Source organism: Mesocricetus auratus, unplaced genomic scaffold (genome assembly GCF_017639785.1).
Source record: "Mesocricetus auratus isolate SY011 unplaced genomic scaffold, BCM_Maur_2.0 Super-Scaffold_100004, whole genome shotgun sequence".
NCBI classification, from domain to species: domain Eukaryota; kingdom Metazoa; phylum Chordata; class Mammalia; order Rodentia; family Cricetidae; genus Mesocricetus; species Mesocricetus auratus.
This window is the reverse complement of record NW_024429189.1, coordinates 28118912-28135680: the sequence shown is the minus strand read 5'-3', so window position 1 is coordinate 28135680 and position 16769 is coordinate 28118912. Positions and strand designations below refer to the sequence as shown.

The window sequence follows — 16769 nt, the reverse complement described above, 5'->3', positions numbered from 1 at the left end:
TTTCTGGTGTCTTAAAAATGTTTCTGTTTAGCTGTTTCATATTAGTCAGTTTGAAAGAAGACTCTGTCTTGTTAGTACAACTACTACTTAAGTAAGCCCCTTAACATAGAAAGGGATAACCACTGCTAATTTTTATGTCTTGTCTCACTGAGGGAACCACAGCAATAAATTTGGCTCACAGACTTAAGATTATGGGCACCATGTTCTAAACACAAATTCTGAAGTTAACTGTGTGTGGTGAAGCCTGAGCACAGAGCTCAGATGCCCTACAGGTAATGTGATGTATAGAGAAGTTTGGGAACATCTCGGGTGAGGGCTGGAACCCTAACTACTCCAATGATGGTAAAGACGGTTGGTTTCTGTTTGTTTGGGTAGTGGCTATCATATTCATTTTAAAAAGAAAAATATGTCTGATTCTTTTCAGCTGTATGAATCCAGAAGGAAGTAGACCTGGCAGGATACATTACAGTAATTCAGTTATTCCACGGTCATGATGCTTTTCAGTGTCTGGAAGAACTAATTAAATAACAACTGTCAGCGTGTATTGCAGTCTCTATGGAACACTATGATTACCAACAATAATGAGTTTTTTAAATGATTTTACTGTTTAATGTGCCTATAAATTTAATGATGAGTAAATTTAAAACCAATGACTTTTAAAAATTGTATTTAAAAACTTAATAACTTACTGAAAATTTAAATATGCATCAAGATTTCCATTCTGGTACTCTGGAAATGTTGAGCACATGGAGATGGGAAGTCTTGGCACCCACAGCGGAAAAGACCATTAAGCATTTTCAATAGGCGAACTACAATGTCAAAGAGTATACAGGTGCTCTGCCCTGGCAGTCCAGTTCTAAAAATCTATTCGACAGAGACACCTGGATATGCTAAGAAGATCTTTGCTCATTTGTCCAAGTGAAAACCAGAAAAAGGATGCCACTCAATTCTTAAAAAGAAAAAAAAAAGCATATCTTTATATCCTTACATAGAAACACAAGATTTTTACCAGGTTGAGAAGGAGAAGGAGGAGGAAGAAGACAAAGCCAGAAGGCAACAAATAGTGTGTGGTAATTTGTGAGACACACACTAAATTCACTTGTGTGCTTATTTACAGACACAGTGCAGAAAAGAGTATCTGGCATAAAACACACCAGCTATTAGTCCTCCCTGTGTAGGCTGACAGGAGGTGTGACTATGGTGTGTGAAGGGACAGGAACGAAGCAGAGTTTCTCTTTACTACTGTGTTTCTACACTTTTAAGTTCTAACAAACAGAAAGCATGGTTTACTTTCTTACAGCCCATTCTGTGTCTGTGCCTAAGTCAGGCTCACAGGAGGCTTCAAACTTGGACCCAAGTTTGGTTTTACACGAACTTCTTATCTTCCTGGCATTTAGAAGAGAAATAGGAAGTGAATGAATGTTAAATGTTGTCATTTGTACAGTTGATAGCCACAATAAATCATAACACCCAAGATCTTCAATAATACAGTAGTCATTTTACACATGAGTGCTGATTTAATAGTCTATTTGTTACTGTGCACAATATAATACTGCTTCCTACTGTAACCCCTTCATGAATTTGCCACATCTCTACTGAGGTATAACCTGCTCCCATTTAAATTCCTGGTTTATCTCATGATGAGCTGAATATTTTTGTTTTAGTTTTGTTTTTGTGTTGCAAATTACTTGTTCCAGATGGAGAAAAGACAGAAAGAAAAATTGTCTTAAGTCTAGTCCCTCATTTATCTTCAGTATTTGTATCTGGGGGCTTATACCCACTCTGGTGACAGAACTTGTATCTACACACTTTTGGAAACAAAAAAATTTTCTCTGTATATAAATATAATGTAGATCCTACCTTTATAGTCTTAAACTTGGCAGAATACATAGGGCTGAAATTGGTGAACAACATTCATAAACCATGACATTTCAATATACTGCATATTCAGTAAATGTATAATATACAGTACTGAGAAAGTAATTGCTTTAAAATTTCTATTTTATTACAATCCTTCCTTCTCCCTTCCACATTTATTATCATAGAACTAATGTTTTCTCCCTACTCATCTGACTCTACTGGGTGCATGTAATACCCCATGAGTCAACTACAAGTTTCCTTTATTTCACTATCTTTTGTTGACTTGTTTTTTGGTCTCTTGAATTTCTTACTTCTGAGTACCAATGCACCATCATTTACTTAATATTCATTAATCTTTTGTACACTTCATTCTGGATTCAGACCTCTTGAACTTGGGTGTCAGTTAGGAGGTCTGGGCTGTCTATGGGTCCCTCTGGCAGTGGATCAGTATTTATCCTTAGTACATGAATGGACTTTGGGAGCCCATTCCACATAGAGGGATGCTCACTCAGCCTAGACACACTGGGGAGGCCCTAGGCCCTGCTCCTAATTATAGAACAGACTTTGAAGATTCCCCATGGAAGGCCTCACCCTCCCTGGGGAGCAGAAAGGGAAGGGGATAGGGGATCAGTGGGGGGGGGGGTAAGGGAGGAGGGGAGGGGGAGGGAACTCGGATTGACATGTAAAACAAGCCTGTTTCTATTTTAAATAACAGTGGGCCTGGACAGGTCTGGTGGTTCAGGCCTATAATCCTGGTTACTGACTGAAGCAGGAAGATCCCAAGATAAAAACCTCTCTAGGTTTCAGAATGAGTCTGAGGCCAGCCTAAGTCCAAGGCAGCTAGGAATGTAGCTCATGGTGGCAGGTAGAGGGCTTGTTTTGCAAACACAAGGCCCTAGTTTCAATGCTCAATATCAAAGACAAAAAGGAAGTCCCTTTGCTCCTAAAGAAGAACAGTAAAACAATTGACTGTGTGGTAGGGGGAAGGAACCAGTGCCTTTCAGTTCTGCAAGGTGTGTGCTTCTGGTCTAATCCAGTTTTCTGAGACTGACTCCTCATCCCTGGACTTCTCACACAGAACTTCTCAAACTGGCAACTTCTCAGATTATAGTGATTTTTTTTTTCCTGGAACAGAAAAACTGTGAAATTGTGATTTGTAGCAACCCTACATTTCACAAGCTATGGTCAGAGCATGAAAGCAACAACCAGTGAACAGAGGACTAATCTTGTCATCTTGGCTTCCTAAATTTCTTTCTGACTGCCAGACACTGTTACAGTTGTACATAAAAAAGAAAAAAAAAATAGAATTGATGTGTTTTACCCCTATAAAAAAAGCTACACCCAGCCGGGTGGTGGTGGCGCACACCTTTAATCCCAGCACTCGGGAGGCAGAGGCAGGAGGATCTCTGTGAGTTCGAGGCCGGGCTGGACCGATAGCCTCCAAAACAATACAGAGAAACCCTGTCTCATAAAAACCAAAAAAAAAAAAAAAAAAAAAAAAAAGCTACACCCAAATGTTTCTTTTCATGAAAGATATTCTACACAGCACACCTATACTATGAAAGAGTGTGTGCCTATTGAAAAGTTTAAATCCCCCAGGAGTAATGCCACTTCCGATGTAATAAATCAGATCAGGCAGAAATCAGTAAGTCTGAATTTAACCTGAGCAGAGCAGAGCAACTCCTTGGTGATCATTAGGAAGGCAGAGGAGGAATCGCATGGCAAATATGGCTGCCAGGCCTCATACAGCCTGTAGGTGTTGTCTTGAGCCGCCCAAGGGAGGGGCTCTTTTGGTGGGGTTTCTCAGGGGTGGGGTCTTGTGAGGCCTAAGGCCTGAGGGACTCTTTTGGTGGCGTTCCTCAGGGTTGGGGTCTGGAAGGGGAGGAGTGAGGTCACACGGTGGGATGGGTCAGCAGCTGAAGATGCCCAGCACCTATGCTGCCATTCTGGCTCCCTTTGACTCTTTACTATTTTACTACATGTTTTCTGGCATTCTGGTATTACTTTCTATCTCATTATATACTGTCTTAAAAGTTACCTCAAGCTTTGAAGGGTCATAACCAATTGTACAGATACATGACATGTTAAGAGATGTGCAAGGATAAATGATGAAAAACGATACACTTATCAAACAGAGACAGAAGGCAGCATGGGATGGCACTCCCTCTGAACTGTTAGAGCAGAGCACAGGTATGTAAGACTAAGAAAAGAACAAAGCAGAGAGGCAAAACAGTAAGATCTCCTCTCCACAGACGACAAACTAGAGGTGTACTGATGCTTCATAAAGTGATGTAGGAAATGCAGAGCAATGAGTGCTTCCGGGCATCGTCATCACTTCGTGGGCGAGTGGTACAGACCACAGGATGCAGGTTTGGTGAGTGCCATCTCTTCCTCATCCTTTGGAAGTGTCTCTTTACAAAAAACAAAAAACAAAAAACAACTACCATTCCTAGTGCAGGGTAAATACCGCACACTACCTACCAACCACCAAGACTTTCCTGGGCTGAATTACAGAGAGATGAAAGTCTTTGTGCTTAGCGCATCCCAAGTTCTTCCTTAGATGCTGCTGTAAGTTGGCTCTTTAAAAACAAAATTCAACAGCTGGGCTCAGTTTTGGCATTTCAACAGAAGGTAGCATCCTCAGGAGCTCCTTCAGGCATCAACGCCGTGCAGTGCTAACAATTCACCTTCTTCCTGTAAGGCTTTGAAGGGAATGAACTTTTCAAATCAAATCTGTAAAACCTTAAAGAGGGAGAAAAAGGCAGAGAAGCCGTCTGTAAGAAAATGCAAAACATAAAGACGATGAGAACAGTATGGGACCCTCAAAGCATTCCTTTTGTGTAGTCCTTTTCTTACACAGGCAACCAAGGAAAAGAATGAAGGTGTCTTTTGTTGAGACCAAGCCAAAGACACAGCATACTGAAGACCTTTGCAGTATTTTCACATGTTAAGGCCATCCCTGCTCATTCTGGGCAAGATTTTCATAGGACATTCTGTCTGTGCTTCTACATATATGAATTAATACAATAAAGTTTACTACAGTAAAAACAACATCAAAACTGTCATTTCAGGCCAGACGGTGGTGGCCCACACCTTTAATCCCAGCACTTGGGAGGCAGAGTCAGGCAGATCTCTGTGAGTTCAAGACCAGTCTGGTCTACAAGAGCTAGTTCCAGGACAACCTCCAAAGCCACAAAGAAACCCTGTCTTTAAAAACAAAAACCAAAACAAATAAACAAACAAAAAGCCAACCAAACAACCCCCCCAAACAAACCAAACCAACCAAACAAACAAAAATCTGTCATTTTTTATTCCAATTATTATTCTACACATAGACTTGTAAAGGGCATCTATTATCTGCTAGAAAAAGGAGCACAAAAGGAACCGGATTTTACTTTTATTCATAAAATCAATTTTCAGTTTTCCTGCCCTTGTAGCTGTAACTAACTGTCATGGCCACGGGATAGATGCCGTGAGCATGGCTAAAAAGCAGGCTAATACCAGAAAAACATGATTAATTCAATGAGGCTAGGAGAAAGCACAAACACTGCCATTTATGGCTGCTAGATCTGAAAGTGAAAGCCACCTTGAAAAGCAATAAACACACAAATATAAGGCCAGGGTTGGAGTAGAAGTTTGGGCTATGATGCTCTGAGAAAAATAAGGGACCAGGTAACTTGGGGTGTGACGAGGGACCCAGCTGTGGAGAGGGCAGCAGAATTACTGATGCTCTGTCTCCCTGCTGCTGCTGTACTCAGGGGATATGTGCGTACCATTTAATTATTATGTATTTAATTTAATTTAGTGCTTACACATGCACATATCTTTTATGTATTCTTACATATTTTACATAAGGAGAGGACTACACTGCTGACTGAAGTGATGATAAGTCAAAAAGGGAAACACACACACAAACACACACACACACACACACACACACACACACACACCCAAGAAAACTTTTTGAAAAACTTTAAGGAAAATGTCATGCACATTAGTGGATATTTGCTACTTGTCTATGACACAAATCCTGAAGATGGTGACCTAAGTGTGGGGATGAGGGAAGAAGGGTCCAAGAGGTCCATCTCCCATTGTGTGTCTTCATCTGTCTGTACTATGCATTACACACACACACACACACACACACACACACACAAACATCCAACACCTGCCTGGTGTCGGTAGCTAACACTCTCTAGCTGCCTACCCTCTCCAACTCAGGAAGCTATGCAGCAGCAGCTGGGTAGGAGAAAATGTCAGAGGAGGCAGGTGCCACCCCATTTCAATTTCAGACAGCATTTCTAACACAAAGTACATCTTCCTGATTCCAATGAATACTGAACAATTCCCACCCAACCCCTGTGCCAACTGTGTCAACTCCAAGACTCCCACAGAGCCCAGCACCCTGTTACCCCCAGCCCTGGGATGGGGCAGACATTCAGCAGCATCAGCCTCTAGGGTGCTCCACTATCCAGCTGAATCTCTTGGCTCTTCCAACCTTGCTTTCATAACTACAGGGTCTCTCCATCAAATTCCCTATATTGAACTAGCTAGCACGGATTCTGCTTTCCCAGCCAAAGTCTGAGGCAGAGAGATACGGCTCTTATAGCTGGACCATAAAGAACTCCTACCCATCAAATAGTAATCCAACAGGACAGAACAATACTCATTCTTAGGGAAACTCATATTTTCTAGATAACAAAAGACATTAGGGAGAAAATGGAAGGGGCTCAATATCATAGACTTGGAGGGAGGGAAATTGAATACAATCTTCTGGGAAAGCAACTTGGTTACATACATCAAAGACCTTAACAGCATATGTACATCTTACATACTTTACTCCTAAAAACCTAGTAGATACATATTTACATATAGCTATATTATCACAGTTATTTACAATAAAAAATCAGAACAAATTGTAATGTCCAATAATAGAGACACACACAGATAAGGGACATATTTATAGTTCCCCTTTCTGGCATCTCCCTGCCAGTTACAGTAGTAACAGTTTCTGCTGTAAGTCTCCATTAAATCCCAAGATCTAAGTGGGAAAGGCTTCTGCTTTAAATGCTGGCAATCGTGTGCTACACCAGTTCAAGGCTCTCAAGAAATCCTTATTATGCAATACTAAACACGAGTTCCTAGAAGAATTCGAGACTCAATAATAGATACTTAGCATCTGGGGAGGCAGAGGCCAGCCTGGTCTACATAGAGTTCCAGGCCAACTAGGGATATACAATGAGACACAGCCTTAAAAACAAACAAACAAAAACACAGCTTAAAAGGGCAACTAGGTACAACACACAGAAAAAAAAATGATGAGATGAGACTAATTTGAGCAATTATTTTATATTTTCCTATATGTTAAAACATCTTCTGATGGGTATGTATGTATACAGCACATTTAGAATCGGGAAGGAAAGTTTTTTTATAATGAAATAGACAGGAAAGCAGCTACTAAGATTAAAGCACAAGCTTTGCCATTCACCACTGCTTGAAAAACAGAAACCAGAAACTAGCCCAGGAAAAACTGATGCTGGCATCACTGAAGTGCAAACAAAAAATTAGGAGACACTAGATCATGTCTGCTAAGATAGCTATAGTAAAAAAAAAGTACCAAGTGTGGGAGGGGACGTGGAAAGCCCTATACTTTATTAGTAGGAATGTTATAGAGGCTCAACCACACTGGCAACAACTCTGTTAATTGTTTTAAAGGTTCGACGCTGGTACCAACTGACTGGGTGATTCTGTTCTTAGTTACACACCTAAGTAAAAAATACATCTAGAATCTTTCATAAATATTCATAGCAATAGCCAAAAGGAGAAACAAATGCCTATCAACTCATGAATGCATAAAGAAAATGTTCTCCAATAAACCATGGGAGTTTATCAATAAAAAGGAACTGAGTACCAACAAAGATGGTGACTCTTGAAAACATGATGTTAAGCTAAAAGTCCATCGTGGTGGGCCACGTTACATAAGCCCACTAACTGAAGTGCCTGGAAGAGGCAAATTCATAAAGAAGACAACGGGGGCTGCTCAGGATTAGTAGTTGGGGGCAGAAAACAAAGCAGATAGATAAAACGTATGTGGCATCTTTATAGGTAATGACAATGCTATGAAATTAAGTATGGCGATGGGTGCCTAACCCTGGATATACGAAACATATTGACATGTGCGGTTTAAATGTATAAATTGTATGGCACGTGAATATAGCTCAAGAAAGTTATTGTAACAAGAAGATAGAAAGCACTGCAAGGGAAACAATATGACCAGAGTCACATTATAGATGTTAAATCTGCTATCAAGAAAATCCCATAAACACTGGGCACAACGAATCCCAGCACAAAGGGCCAGTCTGGGCTATGACTCAGTGAGTTCCAGGACAGTCTGGGATGTAGAGAAAGTCTCAGTCTTAAAAATAAATAAATAAATAAATAAATAAAAGGGAGGAGGGAAGAGGGCAGCAGCAGTTATGTGTGGCTGGGAAGCACAAAATTTACAACACTGGTAATGTCCTATTAGGCTGTCAGAAGTGTCTAACCTTTTGGACATTGCAACATGACACTGTCACCTACCAAGCTCATGACCAGAATATGCAACTGAGTTTAAAAAGAGAGAGGGAAGCAAACAAACCCACAATTTCATAAAGTTTTAAGTAAATTTCCAATTTTCATGGCCATTCTGGAGTGCATGCAATCACAGACTGCCTTCAGTGTAGGGGTTACAAGAGCAGTGAAGAAAGTAGGTAGGAACCAAAAAAAGCTCTTCAGAGTTTTAAAAAATTACAACATTTTGTAATTTTTCCAAGTATGTATTCTGTTTCTGAATCAACACATTTGCCATCTTACACAGAGGGGCATCTTCAATATCTGTTAAGGAATGGGCATTTTCTAGGTCTTGGCGCAGAAAGGAAAAGGAAACTTTCCAAGGGCTCCAATCTAGTTATGAGTTAATGTACATGCCCTCAAACCTTCCTGACATTTATTATTCATTCATGTATGCGTGTATTCGTTCCCTCAGGTGAGCAGAGCAGACATGGTTCTTGCCCTTTGTGACGACCTGACATACTGGGACAAAGTAGGGAAATAACACCAGTCCCAACTGATGCCCTGGGGTTCCTCAGGTTTCAGATCATCTCTGATTATCTCCCAGGAAACCTGGCAGGGCACTTCTCAGGGTTCTAGCCTTGCTGTCACTCAGAAAGTCCAGTTCACAGCATTATGGCTACATGTCTGATGAAATCTGAGTGTGTGGGGGCTATCTGCCCAACAGTAGTGTCTTAACACTAGACTGGGGATTACATTCACATCTATACCTAGTCACTGATTTTTCTCCTTTGCATCTATTACCATCAACTCCAGCATGCCCAACACCACAGTCCAAAGTGTCCCAAAGACGGGTTCCCCATCCTGACTTTCCTAGTTTTTCCATGAAGCCAACCTCCTACTCAGGGTTAAGACCTCAAGTTATCATCGTCTTTTGTCCACACCAAGCCGGTCTCCAAACCCTTAGCAATAGCTCAGTCCAGATGTTCCCACACCAAATTAGGCAGTACGTTTCCAGCTGGTCTTTCTTTGCTACATTTTCTTCCCTTTAATCCATAATTATTCAGTTTCTAACGTGGATGCTTAAAAGATTTGTCTCTTCTTAAAGGATTTTCAAGATCTCCTTATAAATATTGGGAGACTCAACCTCCCTGCTGTTGGGCCCTCTAACATCTACACGTCTTCTCCCTTTCCGAACTAGTTACAAATATTCCCACACAGGGATGCTCTGTGTGTTCTGTCTGGTGGAGGTGCAGACCAAGTGGCCCGCCTTCTTCAAGTAGCCCTGTCCCCTCATTCCAAAGGTAGCCACATACTCGTTCATGAAGTATCTTTCCTTTCACTAACAGGCTACATGTATGTATTGCAGGTAGGGAGTATTTCCATTACCTTTGACTTATCAACAGTTTGAACAAACAAACACTATAGAATCTACATGAATGACATTGGAATTCTGTGGCAAGGTCTAGATACTGGGCATCTGGTGCTCGGGGTCTTCTTCGAGACCAACTTTTCTCACCTTATAAGATTTCATATGTCTAGCAGTGGGAGGGCAGATATGCAGTGCTGCTACTGTTGCTAAGCTGGGTGCACAGCATCCGGCATATGGCATGGGAGTTTGATTACCACATACTGAGTGAGGACTGAATATGACCCTTGGGATACTGGCAGGGACTCTTTGCAGTGTAACTCATCCTTCATGTGGCAAGTTTACGGGAAAATATACACAAACTACATTAAAGTCTACTAGGCTATATTAGGAGTAGCAAATATTTTATATGTGAATATATAAAAAGAACATTTCATGCAACGCTAAGTATGAACAATAAAAATATGACTTCCTGGTGCCCCCTCTGTTTCCTTATAATGGAAAACTTCAGATACACAGTTGATAGTAGGGGAATTGGTATACCATGCTGTAACTTTCCATTATGCTAAAGGGTAAAGGATATTAGAGTGACGTTCAGTCTCAATATTGCCAAAAGCTCTTTTGGCTTACTCCAAGAGATAGGAAGTTAAACATTAAGTGTAGTAGGAGTTACGGATTTAGCTCAGTGGTAGAGCATTAGCCTAGCATTCACAAGGCCCTGCGACTAGTCCTAGCACAGAGTTTATAGGGTGAGTGCTAGCTAAATAACTGGGTTATTTTGTATGTATATAAAGCACAAAACACTTTTTCATATAATAATATTAATTAATTACTAAAAACATACCTGTTGATCTCCAAGGAAATGACTTTTCAGTTGAGCTAGAGAAAAAGAGAAAAAAATGTTTTGTCATAAAATTTAACTGCGGAAGCACACCAATACTCTATTTGTTACATCTAATTATATAAAAGTACAAAAATCTCAAAAAAATTCAAAATTACCCTTCTAAATTATTTTTTAAACTATATTTAACCTTCTAAAGCAAGTTGGGACAAACTGTATTTGTATTTAGAAATTAAGCAAATTATAAAGAGATACAGAACGATTGAGCATATGAAGAGAGCTGGTATTTGTGACACTACGAAACCACATGTGTAGCACATACATTTAAAAAGACCCAAAAGGCTACTAAAATGCTCAAAGGAAGCCACGAGAGACCCCAGCAGACATGTGAGTCAATAGGGGCATGCTTTGAATGGAAAGCTGCCTGTTAAAAGCTAAAACACATTTTTAGACCAATGCATTATAAACGAAGACTTACAGACCAGGGCTGTATTTGAGTTACATAATTTCCTTAGCTCATAACAGTGGTTCTCAACCTGTGGGTCACAAACCCTTTGAGGATTTACCAAGGGATTGCCTAAGACCATCGGGAAAACACAATTCATTTACATTATGAATCATAACAGTAGCAAAATTACAGTTATGAAGCAGCAATAACAATAATTTTATGGTTGGGGGGGTCAGTCACCAATACATGAGGAACTGTATTAAACCTCCTTGTCCTTCTCTGCCATGCACCAGTTAGCACAGGACATTATAGCATTAGAGGACAGTATGGTGGAACACAGACTAGATAATTAAACATTTGTCAAATGTAAATTAAAGCACTTAAATTATTTCCATCTTGATTATATTATCTACTTTATCTTATGCACAATAGTTTTGTCTAAGGGCCATCAGTAATTTTATCTTACAGATAAAACATGCTGGCAACTAGAAACAAACCTAAGGTGTTCTGATTCCAAAGTCAGTGCTCCTAAACAGTGACACAGACAGACAAACACACAGATACATGGACAAATGTATATGTGTGCGCACGCACACACACACACGCATGCATGCTCAGGAGTACGATCACACACAGAGAAGTCTAGAAAAGATAAAAAGTGAAGTATTACTTTGGAGTAAGAGCACAATTTTTTTTTCTTTCTCTTTCTGAAAATTTGTGCTCTTCCTTTTTTATTTTTTCTGAAAGTGGAAAAGAGACTCCAAATACTTTTGGGGAGTATTTAATAATTTATGAAAAAGAACTGTAACTCTAGGCTTAAATAAACAAACACTTTACAAAAGCAAAGACACAGAGCTCCTGAATGGTTCAGGGCTGTTTGCTGCAGTGCTGCCTTACTGCCAAACTCCTGACATCTTCCCAAAGAACTAAAGTACCCACGGGACTTTTGCTGGGTGAACGTGTGTGTGATTTGCCCTTTCTCCACCATAGGCACAGCAGGTCACATTGCAGGACCCAGACTCCGTTCTAAGGAGGGGAGCTGCTCCCATGAATGGAGGCAATCAGGAGTCCAAGCTCCAAGAGTTGCTCCAGCTAATGTGCTCTTATCCCACTTCAAAAGGGACAGCTGGGGGTGAAGGGTAGCAGTGAGTAAATCTTGGGAAGGGCTGTTTGTCTAACTCTGGTAGCAGGTCACCACACTGGCCTTGAGCTCAGAAAGTGGCTTCTTTCTTACAACAGATTTCAGTTTCTTTGTATTTTTGTTACTTAATTTTACTACCAAAATTAGTTTTCCAGATACTAGGATTGGTAATGCCACACTGTGTAACTGGCAAAACAATCACGTTGTATGTTAATACGAACACACACTGCCAACCAAACTGCCATGCAGAACTGCTTAACAGAGCTCGTGTATCTTGGGACTACCATGAGAAGTTATTAAGCTCTGAGTTTTAAGCTGTATAACTTATAATGTTTCCCATCTTTACAATTATTAACCTTATCATGTCACTCTGGGCTCCTGCTCAGAGTAACAGAGGCTGCGGCTGTCTGACTCCTCTCTGTGCCATGGGCTTAGCATCCTAGCACACAGGAGGTGCTTTATACTGCGCTTCTTCACAGAAGGCAGAAAGACCCAAGCAGCTCACTGTTCTGGGTAATGAGGTAAATATTGATGGAGAGCTGTAACTTTGTTCCAGTGGATTAACAATAATCACCCTTTGTCACCAGTAGCTTTGGGAGGGGGAAGGCACAAAAATCAGTCAAGTAGCATTTTGCTGCTGAAAAGGCCTCAGATCCCCTAAATATAGCAGGGTATCCCCCCAAGTCAATAGAAATCTTCAGCTAAAATTACCTTTCCTGTTTCAATTTGAAGTAATATACATAATTCATTAGGAAAACAAGCTAATAATGAACATTAAAAATAAGTCATATTGCCAGGGTGTATTTGGAAGATCTCATATTACCCAATTACCTTGATGAGAAACTGCTGGTGCTGTGTAGGAACCATGGTATATGTTCTTGAAACAGTGCGTTTCTCTTTTGAAAGTGTTCCCTTTAACCGAATCTCAAACTGTTCACTGTGACTCCAGGAATGAGGAATGAATGCATGGAATATGAAACGCTGTTCAATACAACTCACTGTTTTAGAGCTGGTGGAGGCAGATCCATGCTAGAGACACCAGAGGCAGCTTCAGCCAAGAGAGAAAGGCCCGCTTCCTTCTTTTTCCTCCTCTCTTCCCACCACCTATTCCTAGAAACACTTCCCAACCAATGCTGGCTGTCTACCATGTGTCTGCAGGCACCGTGCCCACAAGACTCCGCCCTGGCTCCCTTTCACGTCCCTTCTGAAGATGCCAAGCAGCTTGTGTTCCAGGAGCTTCCACTGGGATGTGAAAGACATTTAAAACACAAGGACTGAATCATCATCAAGAGTTTTATGTCAATAGGAAGACATCGTCACAATTTCAAATAACTTGACTATCAACCATTTAAAATGGTCCATTCATATGTTTAGAAACTGTCCAGGCAGGTCAAGAGATGAACAACAAATAAAAAGAAAATTGCTGATAAATTAACTAGTCAAAGTTTTGCATTTTAAGTAAAATATTAGTTTTTTTATTTTAAAATTTAGGCAAAGGCTATGCATTTTGTGCCACAGAGAATAGGTAGCAAAATCACTGTAAAATTCTACCCATATGAGATTAGTTTCTATTCATAGATAAAAATGACCACTCAGAGCTGTGTATTGTGTTTGAATTTGGTCTTTTGTCAGGAGTTAGGAGACTTGCCTGCTCATACTCCGCCAACGCCAAAGGACAGTCTAGTGAGCAGGCTACAAGAAGTCATGTGAGAAGAGGTGGCAGTGACCTGAGTACTTGCCGTGGACACAGCCATGGCTGTGAACGCTGTTCCTGACCAACACGATTCAGAATCTGGTTCTTGTGCCTTCCTGTAGATACTCTGAATTGATACCTAATCATCTCTTTCTGTTTACGCAAACCAGGGAAGAGGATTGTTGGTAGCTAAAAAAAAAAATCATGCTTGGCTTATCATAAGACTAACATATACCTGTAAGATTTCCAACCACACCATGCTCAACATGTCACAATTCTTTCCTGGAAAGTGAGTCCACTCTAGTTAGGACCATGGGGCCACTCAACCTGAAAAACAGGAGTTATTTCAGTGCCTAGGGGCTCCTCATCTTTCTCCTAACCAGTCTTCATGGTTTTGATTTCTTATCCTTTCAGGCCCTCTTTTCTGCTGCTGCTACTGAGTTTTACTGAATGACAATAAACGGATGTCATTCTCCCAGTGCTAATGGACAAACAGACCTACAGAGGACAAAACGCAAGCATCTGAGGGTGGCACAGAAGGCTCTTGCCACCTGGGTCCTTTAGTTTGTCCTTTCCCACACAAACCTACATTCCAGGAACTTGCAAGTACTTGAACCTGCCTCATGTGCCAAGCTGCTTCACACTTTGAATGCTATTTTGGGGAAAGAATGTGCAGAACAGTCTAAAAATTCTTTTAGGAACTGTTCAAATGCCAGAGTTGCTGCGCAGGTACCGCACAACTATGCCTGTCCGTACTATGTACAGGAAACTGAGCACTCTAATGAAGTGTAACTTGACTATGTGTCGCTTCCTATACCAGCAAGAGCACTCTCGGAAAATGCTCTACCTCCCCTCCCTAACGGGAGCCAGCCTCGTTGGTTGGAGACTACAGGGTGAGCACTGGGAGGTCACAGTGAGAACAGAGTGCAGCCACCTCTGCCAGGCCACTTGCCTCACCCCTACCTCAGGTTTGCAACAGCCACTCGGAAGCAAAGAACGTTCATCAGTGGCTAATAAAGTTATCCTCAGTTGCCCAACAGCAAATTAAATTTTACTCGGGTGAATTACAACAGAAATGTCTTATCTGGAAATGCCACATGGGTAGGTCCCACTGTCTAGACTGCCTGGCCACTCCTTGATGACCACCAAGTTCCTTCAAGGATTAGCTTTATGAGAGAGAATGTATTCCTTGTGTCTTTGTAACAAGGCTGTGTTCAACTACTCACTTTAGTTTTGTACTTTCAGGATGGTAGTTGTGGTGTTTGTTACTGGTGTCTACCATCATATGGCCGCTCTTCTGGGGGCGAGTCTGTGCCTCAATTCTAACCAGAATTGAGTAAAGCACAGGAGTGCTTGCCATCTGAATTCTTATGGTTGCTTGGTGTTAAAGGAAAATTCTAATGGATTTTTAATCATTTTCTTACAAAGGAGGAAGATTACTCGTGGTATGATGCAGTAGGTTCTTGAATGTGCTTAGCTTTTTGCTGAAAATATCACTTTTTAAATAGAACACCTGTACAAAAAGGAAAACCTTCATTGACAGGTGAAATTTCCCTGTCTCTGGACTCCCATCAGACATGCCATGGGCTCACTTTATACTAACCCTTGGCATGTAAGAAGTAGGCTTCCCTACCCTTGAACGAATTGGTTCAGGAGACTGCTTCATGAATATAACAGCAGTAGCACAGAAACTGAGATCAAAAATTAATAAATGGGACCTCCTCAAACTGAGAAGCTTCTGTAAGGCAAAGGACATAGTCAACAAGACAAATCCACAGAATGGGAAAAGATATTCACTAACCCCACATCTGACAGAGGGTTGCTCTCCAAAATTCACAAAGAGTTCAAGAAGCAAGTCTCCAAAACACCAAAGAATTCAATAAAAAAGTGGGCCACAGAACTAAATAGAGAATTTTCAATAGAGGAGGCTAAAATGGCTGAGACACTTGAAACTGCTTAACATCCCTAGCCATCAGGGAAATGCAAATGAAAACAACTTAGAGATACCATCTTACTCCTGTCAGAATGGCTAAAAAAAAAAAACCAACACAAATGACAGTTTATGCTGGAGAGGATGTAGAGAGAGAGGGGAACACTCCTCTACTGCTGGTGGGAGTGCCGACTTGTACACCCACTTTGGAAATCAGTATGGAGATTCCTCAGGAAAATGGGAATCAGTCTACCACAAGACCCAGCAATTCCACTGTTAGGCATATACCCAAAAGATGCACATTCATACAACAAGGACATCTCTTCTACTATATTCATAGCAGCATTATTTGGAATAGCCAGAACCTGGAAGCAACCTAGATGCCCCTCAACTGAAGAGTGGATAGAGAAAATGTGGTACATTTACACAATGGAGTACTACTCAGCAGAATCTTGAAATTTGTTGGCAAATGGATGGCACTAGAAGAAACCATCCTGAGTGAGATAACCCAATCACAAAAAGACAAACACAGTACGCACTCATTCATATATGGATTTTAGACATGAATCAGGGGGAGTGTCAGCCTACAATCCCACTGCCAGAGAGTCTGGGAAACAGAATCTTCATCCAGTGTCTGATGGAAGCAGAGGCAGACACCCACAGCTAAACACTGGAAACCAGTGACAGGGAGGACTGATGAGCAAAGGGGTCAAGATTGGGCTGGTTTAACCCACCGAAACAGCTGACCTGAACAAGGGGGAGCTCTTGGACTCCAGACTGATTTCTGGGAATCCACCATGGGACTGATCCAGACCCCCTGAATGTGGGTGTCAGTAAGGAAGCCTAGGCAATCTATGGGTCCTTAGGTAGTAGATCAGTATTTATTCCTGGCATACAAATGGACTTTGGGTGCCCATCCCACAATGAGGGATGCTCTC

The 16769-nt window shown here is 41.1% G+C and overlaps 1 protein-coding gene across 17 annotated transcripts in view; it reads right to left on the bottom strand.

The window, feature by feature from the left end:
• Pkp4 (plakophilin 4) overlaps positions 1 to 16769 on the bottom strand; it is a 204532-nt gene that overhangs the window by 57611 nt on the left and 130152 nt on the right. For all 17 annotated transcript variants that reach the window (XM_013112630.3, XM_040745384.1, XM_021226564.2 and 14 more), the window contains one exon: positions 10623 to 10657. In XM_013112630.3, coding sequence (XP_012968084.1) covers positions 10623 to 10657 — 35 coding nt within the window. The remainder of the gene's footprint in view (positions 1 to 10622; positions 10658 to 16769) is intronic.